Source organism: Equus asinus, unplaced genomic scaffold (genome assembly GCF_041296235.1).
Source record: "Equus asinus isolate D_3611 breed Donkey unplaced genomic scaffold, EquAss-T2T_v2 contig_800, whole genome shotgun sequence".
Lineage (NCBI taxonomy): Eukaryota > Metazoa > Chordata > Mammalia > Perissodactyla > Equidae > Equus > Equus asinus.
The window spans coordinates 689730-703788 of NW_027225517.1; the positions used below are offsets into that span (position 1 = coordinate 689730).

The window sequence follows — 14059 nt, forward strand, 5'->3', positions numbered from 1 at the left end:
GCCGGGGAGCTCAGTGTCCACCTGTGCCGCTCTGGATCCCAGGCCGGGTTCCAGAGACGGCCGGGGTGCAGAGAGCTGAGCGCACATCGGAGGAGGCCTCCCTGCTCCGAAGTGCAGAGGGGAGCTGTGGTGTGGGGCAGGGCACCATGGAGAGCCAGGAGGAGGTGGACTGGCCTGGCGCCCTTGTGGGTAAGAAGCAGGACTCTTTTCACGGGCAGTGCCAGGTGGCGGGTGACTTACGAGGAGAAACGCCAGAGTTCAGTCCACTGGCAAGCGAAGGTGAAACATGCAGTAGGAAGCGGGAGGGAGAGTTTCCTGCCCCCCTCCAGCCTGAGTGTCCCCCAACTCTGAACCCTGCGGGGGGCAGGGAGCTGGGGCAGCGTCCACCTGCCGCTTGTGCCTCCTCCAGCGCTGAAGAGGGCCCTCTTGTGTGTCTTTCAGAGCCTCACGTTTTCAGGTGTGTCACCCAACCACCTGGAACAGAAAGCCGAGGTTTTCAGATTGGCAAATTCCCACTCCTACTTGCGTTTTCCTCTGTTAAACTAATAGAATGTGAAAATTGGTTCATTACAAGACAGTGGTCGGGGCAGGCCCCATGGCCGAGTGGTTAAGTTCACGCGCTCCGCTTTGGCGGCCCTGGATTTCACCAATTTGGATCCTGGGTGCTGACACAGCACCGCTCTTCAGGCCATGTTGAGGCGGCATCCCACATAGCACAACCAGAGGCACTCACAACTAGAATCCAGCACTATGTACTGGGGGCTTTGGGGAGAAGAAGAAGAAGAAAGAAGGCGACGATTGGCAACAGTTGTTAGCTCAGGCGCCCATCTTTAAAAAAAAAAAAAGACAGTGGTCAAAGAATGGTTTGAATCGTAACCTCCTCAGTGTTTGAGAGGTGTTTTCTTTCGAAAGCCTCTTAGCAGTTATAACAGTAAATTTACAAGACAAAGGGCCGACTGTTGGGTTCAATCCAAAGACTTGCCCGTCCTGGGGGGCTGGCCCCGTGGCCTAGTGGTTAAGTTCCTGAGCTCCGCTGCAGGCGGCCCGGTGTTTCGTTGGTTTGGATCCTGGGCGCAGACATGGCACTGCTCATCAAGCCAAAGACTTGCCCGTCCGAGGGGGGATTAAGAGGCCTTAGGTCTGGGGTGCAGGGTGACAGGGAGCCCAAGATCTGCCCTGTCAGGCCTGAGGCAGCCGTGGTCCGGTCCTGCATGCACACAGAGACCAGCCGTGTGCCAGGGACCCTGCAGGAGGTCCGGGCAGAGTTGCTGCCAACATTTTGTTCTTGTCAAGCTGACACAGACGCCAAGTGCCGGTTCCTGCGCAGAGCCTGCGGGAGGGAAGGAGGGGCAGAACTAACCCAGGGAGAGCTGTAGGCTCTGCAAGGAAGGGGTGTGCGGCCTGCAGTCTGCCTCCGTAAACCACAGTTCGTGTGCTGTGTTCAACCCGGCAGAGCCCGGAAGACTGCCTTTCCCCATCGCTGTGGGAAACACGAAAGGATTATAAACGTCAGCTTTTATTTTTCACAGTGTATTGCTAAGTAAAATGGGTTCTTCTTTAGGTAGCAAGTTGACCTGATATAAATGGTAAATTCTGTCCACTGCCTTGGTATCAATAACAGAAAGTACTTTCAGAATATATAAGTAGAACTTTAATTGGACAGGTTACTGCAAGGTTACTACTAATTTAATATTAGAGTAATGATTTGCATAGTCAAATATTAAAACTGCTGTTTAAGCATCCACTATACAGTAGGAGAGAAGAGCTTTAATTACGAATTTCCAAATTAATGCAGCATGGTTGACGTGAATTCATTCAGATGAGGCTGGTGGAGAATTCTGTCAAATAATACAAACAAAATACTTTTGTTCGAACTCAACCTTTAAAAAAAAAAATCAATGTTTCCGTCTAGTCTAGAGACTTAAGTGTTGGGAAACTCCTGATTGCTTTGTAAATTGATTTTTTGATTATATCAGAGTTCCCAGTTTCCAGTCAAAAAAACCGATAGGTAAATGTGCAGCTGTGCCCTGAGAAGTGGGAATGTCGGAGCTGTAAAATTCAAACATCTCGTTGTGTGGTAAGAGAGTTGCCAACTAGCCCCTCCAGACTTGTGGGGTACGTAAATAAAATCAAACGCGAGTGATCAGAGATAGTTGGTAAGACTCAGTGGAAGGTGTACTTTGTGCTGTTCCGAAGCCGTGTGTGTTAAAGAGAGAAAAAGTAGAACGTTTTTGCTGAAGTGTTCATTGTTGGAGCAACCGTCATTGGAGTTTCCTTACAGTAATGCAAGCACCGATTTTTTCATCTGAACCCGTTAATCTGTCTGCTAATGAAGGAAGGATGACTGTTTTGTTTTTACTTTAGGTTGATAGAGGAAGAAAAGGAAAACACAGAGCAGCGGGCGGAGGAGATTGAGTCTCGAGTTGGCAGTGGGAGTTTTGGCAATCTTCGTCGTTTTAGATCAGTGAGCTCCATTCCCCTCTACCCTGCCTCCTCGCTCGCCGGCTCCTCTCCTCCGAACAGTGGCCGGTCCACCCCGCGAAGGATTCCGCACAGCCCAGCTCGGGAGGTGGACAGACTAGGTATCATGACTCCGGTAAGGATTTGTCTTTTCTTGTGCTGTCTCCCCTCGCCCCCGATACACCTGATTTAAGTCTTGGACACCACGAATATGCTTTATTTTTAACCTGGAAGAAAATCAGGTACACTTGTTATGCTCAGAGGTTTGAGATTTTTAAAACCAACTCATATTTAATCATTCAACAATAGCATGGTGACAAATTAATTTTAATATTGGGGTGATGCCTGAACTCCAGAGAAGTTTTCACTTGTTCAGCTCTGAGCGTGGTCAGCTCTGCAGGGTTCGGCAGCTAGGGGGGTATTTTTGTTTTCCAGCGATAGACAGTGTAACAAAAGTAAATACAGCAGCCATCGTAACATATAGGAAAATGTGCAGAGAGAGTCAGTGCTGTCTGTCTTTACGTTCGGGATGCCTGACTGGAGGGTACAGAATATGCCGTCAAAAACAAAACTGAAGAAAAAGCTAAATCGGTCCTCTTAATAATGCCCTCGGTGGCATGCTTGGCACCGGTTCTGCAGGTGAATCCAGGGTGGCGTGAGTGAGAGCGCGCTGCCGCTTGGCCTCCCCGGGAAGCGCTGGGCTGCGTTCGTGCGCAGCCTCTGAAAGTGCAGGGACCGCGACAGCGTGCTGCTCTAAAGAATAGTGCCTAGCTTTCTCACGTGTTTAGTCTGGGTTTTGTGAATGCATGAAATCATGTTGACAGCGTTCTGCTTTCTAACTGCGCTTCCGTTCTCATTTCTTCTGCTACCACCCATTTTCGTTTTTAGTTGCGTTGTTAGCCTGCACGTAATTAAATGAACCGTGAATCGCTTTAGTAGCGTCCGAAGTGGTAACTAGTCCATTTCGCGGTGTTTTGACATAGTATTTTTATAATTTACATCGTTAGCTCATTAGCTGATATTTTAAGCTCTTTGACAATTTCATGCTTATTTCCTTTCAGAGAATTTGTAAAAACAGTTCTGTTTTTCTTTTTCCTTGTTTTTGTAGTTGTGTGTGCCGGCTGATGCTGTGTCTGCTTCCGTGTTTAGTTTTGATTTCCTGTGTCATCCTTCTCTTTATTTTGTCACTGTTAGTCCAGGCCTCAGCTCGCGCTGTGACACCCCCTCCATGGGGTGCTCAGGGAACCGCCATAGTGGGGGCCATGGTGTGTGTGTGGGGGCCATTGGGGCTCATTAGTGGGGTTTCTGCGTTATCTTCGTTTCTCATGAAATAGTGTCTTTTTCCCTCAGTAGTGATACGTTTTTACTGCTGTGTCACTGTACAACAGATGTGGATACAGGCATGATATCGCTGGATCAGAGTGCTTTTATTCAAACTGTGTAGGGTTTGTGTAATTCAGAAATGAAATCTTTGATATATACAGAGATAATCCACCAAGTATAGAATTAACGGAAACTTGACACAAACAGTATACCTTTTGGTTTTGATGCTTATATTCAAGACTGTAAATTTCATCAACTTGTTGGACATAAACAATTAATGCCTTTAATAGACTATTTTTTAAATTCGTATATCTCATAGGAATCATAGAATGTGAAGATTCCACCTGCTATTCTGCTAGCTTTTATCCTTACGTATTTTCACAGGGTACCCTGCTTTAATCCAAAAATTTATGTTTGAGAAATTTTAAATCAATTTCTAGGTAAGAATTTTATATGAATGACCAATAGGTGATTAATAACTAAAAGTAGGTTTGTTCAGTTTTATAGTAAGTCTTGCAATAACTTCCTCATCAACTAAATTGATGTTTAGAGACATGTTTTTCATTAGGGCAAACTAAGTTCTAGAGAAGTTTGGCTTAGAATAGACAACTGTTAGGGCCCTTTGTTCTATAAAATGCCGTATTTTAATAAATTGTATATGTTGTAATAGAATTTTATCTCCCTGAGTAACGATTTATAGTGTTTCTCTAGTAAATCTTGAGTAACTTACTGTTTAAATTTCATGGTGAAAAAGATGTTCCATTTCCAGTTACGTTTTCTCTGAATCTCAGCTCGCTTATATCTGTCTTGTCATTCTCTTTTTAATATATTTACCTGTACTGATCCTTGAATTTTTAACTTCAGAGTATGCAGTAAATCTGGTTTCTCTTCATTTCTTTGCATGCGTCCGTCAGCCTAGTGATTTAAGGAAACATCGTAGAAAGGTCAAGTGTTTAGTAATTTAACATACCTTTGTTTCTCTGAAGTATTGACGGGCACCTGTCATTTGGCATGAATCAGCCCTGTGAATCACTGACATTTAAATGGACATGTTGACACTCACCTGGCATTTCACAAATGACGATTGTCCTGTTGGAGACAGGTCACTGGTGGTTTGCATAGAATGCTGGGACAGGCGTAAGGGTGTGCCTTTCTTCCACTCATTTGCCTTCTCATCGTTGCATGCTTATTTATAATGGCTATAGTATTTTTTCAATGAGAAATTATTGAAGCAGAGCCACAGATTTTAGTTTGGGGAAAAACTAATTTTAATAAGCATAGCTAGAAGGGCCGGCCTGGTGGCGCAGCACTTAAGTTCGCATGTTCTGCTCCTCGGCAGCCCGGGGTTCGCCGGTTCGGATCCCGGGTGTGGACCTGGCACCCCTTTGCGAAAGTCATACTGTGGGAGGTGTCCCACATATAAAGTAGAGCAAGATGGGCACGGATGTGAGCTCAGGGGCAGTCTTCCTCAGCAAAAATAGGAAGATTGGCAGTAGTTAGCTCAGGGCTAATCTTCCTCAAAAAAAAAAAAAAACATAGCTAGCTGTCATGAGCTCTTACTGTATGCCAGGCCCTGTGCTGAGTGCTCTACCAGTCTGCTCTCTCGTCCTCATGGACTTCCTGTGAGATGCAGGTTACTGTTGTTATCCCCATGGACAGATGTGGAACAGAGGCTCCGAGAGGCCACATGCTGTGCCTAGGGGCACACAGTTAGGGAACGCTGCAGTGTGGACTGGTCTGATTTCAAAACCAGGACACTGAGTCGCTTCCCCCACGGCCTGACTTCTCTGCAGATTCTCTCACCTCCTCACTCGTCCCTGACAGCGGGGGCCAGCGGGCCTCTTCTCCTTATAGATAGTCGTGAATCGGGCCTCCCTGTTCTTGGAGGACGTGCACGCACTGGGGAGCAGATCTGTGGACCAGAATGCCTTCCTCCTAACCTTCACGCCATGTGCATAGCCTGCACCCCCACCCAGAAGCTGCCTGAGCCTGCGCTCGTAGGCCGCCCTTCGGATGCTCGGGCAGCTGTCCTCTGACCGCAGCGCTTACAGCACATGAGCTGGGCGGCAGCCGTGGGAGCCCTCCGCTGCGCAGAGCACCGTGGCGATTCAGCGAAACGCAGGCTCAAGTCCCCGCTGTCAGTGATGATTTGTGACCCGGGTGTGCTGCTCGCCCTCTCTGCGCCTTGGTTTGCCCTCCTGTTTAAGTGAAGACAACGACAGAAGCGCGCTCCTCGGGGTGGCCGCAGACGGTGCCATCTGTGCACGATCTGCAAGGAGCTGAGAGCTTATAACCGGCCCCGCGGCGCACAGCACGCCCTCAGTCCCGCCGACTCGCATCCGTGTTTCCCTCGGTGGGAAGGCTTTCTCAGGGAAGGAAGGAGCGTGTTGATTGACGTCCAGGCAGGACAGCCTGACCCTGATGCTCATGGCACTGTGGGCTGGCTGGCTGGCTCCTTCGAGGGCCTTGCTGTGGGGCTGTGGTGAGGATGAAAGGCAGGAGTGCAGGCATGGTGCAGACACGGGCGGCATGGGCCGCGCACTGTCCTCCTCCTCAGCATCCCTGGCCCACGCCGCCGTGACCCCCCAGCTGTCGGGGAGCTTCGTTCCAGTCAGCTCTGAAAGAGCGTGCAGGCCCCAGCCTGGCGGGCCCCGGGCTGGGCAGGGCCCCTCAGCACGGGGGCACAATGGGAGCAGCCACCGGCCGGGGCGGGCCTCTCCTCCTGAGCTCTGTCTCCGCTGAGGACAGTGAACTCAGTCCCGTGGACTGCTCCCTGTCCTGTTCTTTTTTGTTTTTTATAGGTGATTGTTTTAACCTCAGTTTGAAATCTCTCCCTGTTTCAGTTTCGTATTGATAGTTTCTAGCCGTCGTAGCCTTTGGTTGTCTGCAGATTGTAATTTGAAATCAGGAGAGCATGCGGAATCTATCCAGCTACGGCTTAAGGTTCTATCTTAAATGAGTTCGACTCCGTTTTGCACTAAGCCCCTTGGTTGTCACTGAGCCACTGTGGGGCTGCAGTGGAGCGATAGTCTACACAGTCGCATTAAAAAAGCCCAAGTTGGCTGCTCAGGTCTTGCTGTTTGTACAAACGCCTGCCACGCACGTTTTGAGAACTCGAGCCCTGCCTTAACCACGGAGCCCCATGGATCAGTAAGACCTGCCGGGGTTAACGTTTTCCCCACCGCCTCCTTCCTGTCCTCACGTTCCCCGACACGGGAAAACTGGCAGTCTGAAGGAGAGGATCTTCCAGTGGAAGGCCAGGACTGCTTTGAGCCGGCTTGAACAAATTGCTTTTAAACCGCGTAGAAAGACCTCAGTTTATAGCATCTGTTCTGCACGCTGAGACGTATGAGACAGACAGGCGTGTCTGGGATGGAGGAGTTAGATCCCTTTTCGCTTTTCCACTTGTTACAGAGTCCAGGAAGGTGCATCACTACTCAAAATGATAGTGGATCATGGTACAAGCTATTTCTCTTTTTCTCCCAAAACAAAAAGTTCTGGACAGTTTACCCAAGAGGTTTCTGCCCTCTCTGGTGTTTCTTCTGAATGCATCAGGAGATAAACACGTTCATCTTCAGCTCCTCATCAGGGACAGTGAGTGCCGTGCGTGCTGTGTGAGGACGAGGTTTTGGGCGTGGTTCAGATCTCGGTGCCCTTCAGTGGCTGTCCTCATGGTGGCCTAGGATCCTAGGGCGGGCGGGCCCTCGGGCTGCGAGGAGGCTCAGGAGGAGGAGTGCCCGTGTGTCCTGCCCGGGTCTCTGCACTCGTTCTGGTGCTCGTAGGCCAGGAGTCGGGCTCTGCTCTGTGCTCCTGCTCCTGATAAGTAAGACGGTCCTTTAACGTGGCGTTGGGCTAAAACGAGGCTGGTTGTACTCAGCAGAAAGCATAGCTCATGGATTTCCACATAAGTTTATGGTTATAATTTAAAGCCTATGTGTTGTGGGGTTTTTTTGGTCACAGTGTGTTGTTCACTAATTTTACACTGGTCTCAACCCCTCAGTTGCCAACCTCCCTAGAAGAGGTACGAGACGACAAGACGACAATAAAATGTGAAACCTCGCCCCTGCCCTCCCTGCGGTCCCTTCGGCTGGACAGGCTGCACAAAGGGGCGCTGCACACGGTCGGCCACGAGGACCTCAGGGACTTACAGAAGTAAGGAGGGCAGCGTCCCACCCTAGCCCGGCTCCAAACAGACCGCCTTCCCATGCTCAGCTTTCAGAAATCCATTGCTCTCTTCTTGGGGAAAAAAGTCAGAATGATGACTTTAAAGAAATACCGGTTAATTGAGTTGAGTTGATTTAGATGATGCCCTCGGGCTGCCCTGGGAGCTCAGGTGAGCCCAGCAGAAGATGCTGTCTGTTTGGGCGACGTGAGTTTAGAAAGAGAGTTCAGTGATAGCAGCAATCTTAGAAAGCCTTCATTTCTTCAGAGTCTGCAAATTGACTATTGTGAGAACTTTCTCTTCTTGTGGAGCATTTGCTAAGCATGTGGCGTGTTCTGACCGTTGCTCTGCAGGACCGTCCGTGTCCTGCCACTGGGACGCGCTCTCTGCCTCTGAGTTGTGGAGAGCCCCACCTCGTCCCCAGCGCTCCAAGCGCCTCCCCACAGGGACCATGAGAGCCAGTGGGTGACTAGTGTGCTCCTATGTCAAACTACCACGGGCTGTGCTTTTGTCCCGCCCTGGCAGCCCTCGGTGGCGGGTGAAGGTGTCCATCCTCGCCGCCTCTGCAGTAGGCCCTGTGGCTCTTGTTTCGCGGCAGGGACGGTGGCACTGGGGAGGTTGCTGGGGCGCTGGGGTCAGGCCTCCGGTTGGGAGAGCATCTTCACAGCCGAGGGGCAGCCCTCAGGTGGGCTCATGGTGCTCTCTGCCTTCCATGGTTCGGACTGGAAGCCTTCTCAGAAGGAGAGCTCCGGCTCAGAGCCTCAGCTCCTCAGAAACGGTTCTCCGTGGTGGGATGGCTAGGAGCCTTCGTTTCTACACGCGATGCATTTTGCGAAGGAGACATGCCTGGAGGAGACTTGGAATGCTCGTGTAGTTGGAAGAGCAAGTATTAAAAGCGTGGAGTGTTCTAGTGCCTGTGAATGGAACGTTGTGTTGGGACGAGGGCGCTCATTCAAGATCGTTTTCTGTCCCCAAAGCTCCACAGGCTCACAGGACGGCCCCGTGAGCAACCCCAGCAGTAGTAATAGTAGCCAGGACTCGCTCCACAAAGCCCCCAAGAAGAAGGGCATCAAGTCCTCCATTGGCCGCCTGTTTGGCAAGAAAGAAAAGGGCCGACCTGGACATGCCGGCAAGGAGGCATTAGGACAAGGTGGGTGGCTTCCAGCAAACATTCTTAACCCTTAGGATGGAGGCGGGGGGCCTGCCGTGTGTGTGCCTACTGTGTGCCCCCGGTTGTTCCCACGGGCGGTCTGTCGAAGACGCTGGGCGTTCTCAGGGAGTGAAAGCTCAGGAGGCGTATGTTTTCTCTGGGACACATGCGACCCAGAGAGCCACGGTGGACGTTCTTTGGCCCTGAACAACCTGGCGTCCCAGACAGAAGGGGCTCACTGTCTCTCGAGCATTCTCGTGCCTTGGTTGCCTAGTCAGAAACTTAGCCTTTAGAGGTGTTCTTTGCCTGCAAGTGCTCTTCCACCTGTTTCTGAACTCACCTAATGTGGCCGTGTTGATTTCTCTCGCTGTTTCAACCGCTGGGCCCTCACAGCTGGCGTTTCAGAGACCGAAAACTCAGCTCAGGATGCCTTGGGACTCAGCAAACTGGGAGGACAGGCGGAGAAAAACCAAAAACTTCAAAAAAAGTAAGCTTTTCGTTATTCGTCCATCTCACTGAACACTTCTCAGTTGTGCCTGATTTTTAACTAACGTTTATTTAATAAATGTAGTATCTATTTATGTGTCTATATTACCTTCTGAAAGGTTAACCTAAAGCTTTTAACAGACTGTGCTTCCTGGGGGGCTGAGAGCCTCTGCTCAGGAAGGGGGAGAGGACTCAGGGGAGGCTCCCGTCCCCTGGAGAGCTGTCTGACGAGGAGGGCTCCCCGCCAGGCGTGGGGCCCCGAGTCCGGCTCCGGTGCGTCAGCTCTAGGGGGAGGGGCCGCTTAGCCTTGCTGCGCTCCCAGTTTCCTCCTCTAAGATGGGAGTGCAGCGGTATGCGCCTCACACGGCTTTGTGAGTGTTAGACACACATCTGTCGCTACATAAACACACGTAAAGCACTGGCAACAGTGCCAGCCATCCTAAAATAGGGAGAACTGAGTGTGTAATTGCAGCCACCGCTCCGACTTGATCACCAGCATTCAGAGTTTGCCGTGCGGGCTATGATCTGTCAGGAAATATTCGCTGTGTTGCCCCTTTTTTCCTCCTCCGGTAGATTTTGTATTTTTATCTTCAATAGACTCGTGATTTTGTGGTCTGTTTATTAAATTTTGATTCCGATTTGTCTTGACTCTGAAAATAGGTGATAGCAGGGTGATCATTTTCTGCAAAGGTGCTCAGACGCTGCGAAGCCCCGGGGTAGGGGCATGGAATAGTGTGTGCGTGTTTCTCTGGCTTCGTTCTGATCGGGAGCAGGTTGTGTGTTGGTTGACCGTATGTCAACCAGAATTAAGTAGATGAATGAGGTAGGGAGAGACAGTATCCCAGTGAACTGGTGACTGAAAACTGAAACTGAACCGCCCTCTACGACAGAAGGGGCAGTTAGCAGTCCCAGAGGGAAGCGCTGACCTTGAGAATGGGGAAGACGGGCGAGAGCCAGTGGTCAGATGGCAAAGCTGGGCCTTGGGACAGGCTGACGATTGGTAGGTTCTGTGGTCACTCTGACGATAGGAAAGGTCGTCTGGCCACTCAAGTACCCTGAGACACCCTCATTGGTGTGGCACCCGGGCCTACAGTGCGCCCCGAGGACCACGCTGGGGCCCGGGGACCCTCTCCCCTAGAGGCCACGTGCCTTTAGCTGTAGAGTTGCCGGTTGGGTTCCCTTTTGTGAACCCTGCCTCATTTTCGTTCTCTTCTCAGAATCGTGCTGATCTTCGTGACTGGCCCACTGCTGGTCTTATTTCAGGCGAAGTGCCGTTGTTTCTGTTATTGCTCACCATGCCCTAGGAATACTCAGTCTTTCAGGTCCCCGTGAATGGAAATCCGCAGACACCATTGAACAGCAAAACGTGCTTTGAACGTTGCTGTCTTTGAACTGTATAAAAATGTTTTAAAGTAACTTGGGTAATTGCCATTTGCCTTTGTGAAACGTATCCCAGCCAGGCCTTTTGCCTCCTGGAGCCCTGCCAGGAAAAATGTGTCCGTTAGATTTTGCTGACGTGTTCTAGTGCACACGCTTGCACATGCTGGAATAAAATCCGTAAGGTTTGTGGCAGTGCGCCTCGGTCCTCGTCCCCGGAAGTTCATGGTTCCTGTAGGGTCACAGACTATTCAAATTGGCCCAAGTTTGGGTCACCCTTGTTTTCTAAATTTATTTTGTAATTCGCAGGAGGTATGCTTGAGCACTTGGCTGTGTGGAGACAGCCTTTATTGTTTGTCCCGCCACGTGACTCCGTTTCCCGCTGCGTGGGGAGCGTGTGTGGGGGTGGGTGGTAGGCGGGTTTCTCTGGAGCTCCGGGTTCCCCGTGATGGCATTGGCTCTGCACTTCTGTGTCACCATAGCTGTAACTGTCCAGGGGCAGGCCGTTCTCTGAACTCTGTGGTCGTGCACGGCAAGTTCTAGGATGTACTAGTAAGTTAGTAGGGAAAAATTGAAAGTATGGAGGTTATTTGTCTGACTACAGTGGGTAATTTTAGTTCTGTCAGTTAACCAGAAATAAAATTGACTTTAGGAAAAATGCTTTATTTATAATTGTGGGAAAATGTTTGAGTTATCCGGAAAAAGTATTATTGGAATACAGCTTTACGTTTATGGCATTATAGAGGTAAGAATCAAAATACGGTCCTCAGAAATATTTCTTTTTATTACCTCAAAAGTGTGCCTTTAGCTGCCAAAGTCACACAGCCAAACACATCCACTTTTAGAGAGTTTTCAAGAACCTGGTGACTTCGGTGGAGAGCTGACTTTCAGGTTTTGTCAAAGGTACATAAAAGAGAGTGGTGGGCGCGTTCGGTGCTGGACATGCTTAATGAATCCGTGGAGGGTACCGCTGGCGTGAAATCAGACATCACTGTGTTCGTCCGCTTGGCGGTGCTCCCACAGCGTTGCCGGGCGTCCCTGGTGCTGTCTGAACTCCGTCGCCTTAAGTAACCTGGTGTTCTAATGCTCTCTTTCCCGTTTCTCCCTGGTTGACTCTAGTGTGGTCACAGGGTAAGTTGAGGCGGAGGGTGTGCTGTGCTGAGCGTGTGTTACAGCCTGTGGCGTTGGCGGTCACCAGCCTCAGGCTCTGAACTGAGGTTCCGGGAGAGTCGTGCTGCTTTGCTGAGAGCTGTGCCGGGTCCCCTCACCCTGGCCGCCCCCCACCCCCAGCCTCTGACAGCGAGCTGCACCCCATGGCGGGAGTAGTGCTTTGTGTGGGCCGTGGAGCCGTGTTTGTGACGTGAGCCCAGCAGGTGTTGGTGCAAGGTGCCATGGTACTGAACGTGTCGGCCTCAGAGAAACGAGGTGCGTGTGTCGCTTGGATGGTACACCTTATCTGGGGTCTGGTCAGCAAAGCCCACACCGCTTCTCGTTATGAAAGATAACTTCATCATCGTGTCCTGTCCTAGTTATAAAACACACGCCGTCACTCACGGGTTACATGACCTTTGTCTCATCCGTGTGCCTGTTCCCCAGGGGATTTAGCATATTTCTGAATGTCTTTTTCCTCTGACTCTAATTTTAAGGCTGGGAAGCATGGCACATCAGTTTCCTGGTATAGAGGTATTTAAAAAATTGCCCTTGGGGTCTAGAATGATCTTCGAGGGAGGAGGTCAAGTCCCAGCCAAGCAGCCGCGAGTTGCTGGCTGACCATGGCGGGCCCAGCGCTCGTCCCTTTACTCCGCAGGGACGGCAGCCCCGCCCTTGTTTCTCGAGTAGCTCTCTGTAAACGGAGATCGCAGATCCCAAGGGTGGACAAAGCGATGACAGAGATTGCAGTATCTCCAAGCAGAGGAGGGAAATACGTAACAACAGAAAGCAGACGAGTCTTCTGTTTGCTTCTGGGCAGTGGTTTGGGGCCGTAGAATCTGGGCACACAGAATACACCTCATTGCCCCAGGATATCAGCTTCTGCCTCAGCCTCTGCAGAACAGAGCTGGGTGCCTCGGGTAGACTTAGGATGCAGAGAAACGCACGGCACTTGAGAGGCCCGCCGCCTTCGATCTCTCGGGTTTCAGGCCTTGGAGCGAAGGGCCAGTAGAAGACGACCTCGTGCCCTGGCGGTTAGCTGTCGCGAGGACTCAGCAGCTATCGTGGTGATCTCTGGTTGCGGTGAAGTCGAACCACACGGTGGTTCTGTTGATTCTTAGAAAGTGCTCTGATGAGTAGTCACAAACGAAGGAGAGCGGCCGTCTGCCTGAGGCCGTTCTCAGTGGCCAACAGGGAAAGGCAGTTCCTAGACCGAGCAAGAAGGGAGCATATTTGTTCGAGAAACCGAGCTCCAGAGAGGGCAGGAGTGGCGCTGGCCCCGGCGTCTCCAGTCTGGTCTCCGCATCCTGTGCTCGCCCTGCCCTGCACAGCTTCCAGGGGCGCTGCCCTCTCCTCTCCCACGGGCAGGGGCCTTCTTCACGTGACAGAACAGTCACCCCCAGAGAAGAAGGGGGTGCTGGTGTTCCTGCCTGGGGTGATAACGCAGGGATCTGGCTCCGTGTGGGGTCTTCAAGGTCACCAACTAGCCTGATAGGGGAGGGAGCTGGAAGCAGACAGAGACCTGGGCCGGCCGCCCAGCTGGGGTCTCCTCTGCCCTCACGCTCACTTCTCGCGTCTCTCTCGGCGGCATCTAAGAGATGCATCGTTCTCCCTCCATTGCCTTATCGCCCTTTCAGCAGGGCGCTGGGCCTGCACTGTGAAACCCAGAAGTAATCCATACTAGAGAAAGCTGTTGATAAAAGCCAATGACCATTGCAGGTGAAGTCAGAAGGGTGTGCACCAGTCCCCAGATGATGGAATTACCAGACTATTTTTAACCCTATGTTCCTGTGTACAGTGAGTGTCTGTTTCATATGAAAAACGAACTCTCTGCCAAGTGCCCTGGACTCAGTACCTGTTTAGTTCACTTCAGAGTGTGGGGATCGGAAAGCCCTGTTGGCCCGGCACCAGTGCCATCCCCGCCCCTCTGCCGGGCCAGGCGGGCAGGACTT

General features: G+C 51.1%; 1 protein-coding gene across 1 annotated transcript in view; it reads left to right on the top strand.

Moving 5' to 3' along the window:
* LOC106846401 (liprin-alpha-1) overlaps nt 1–14059 on the top strand; it is a 179051-nt gene that overhangs the window by 138312 nt on the left and 26680 nt on the right. Inside the window, 4 exon segments of the mRNA XM_070503739.1 lie at nt 2365–2596; nt 7784–7935; nt 8923–9095; nt 9489–9582. Coding sequence (XP_070359840.1) covers nt 2365–2596; nt 7784–7935; nt 8923–9095; nt 9489–9582 — 651 coding nt within the window.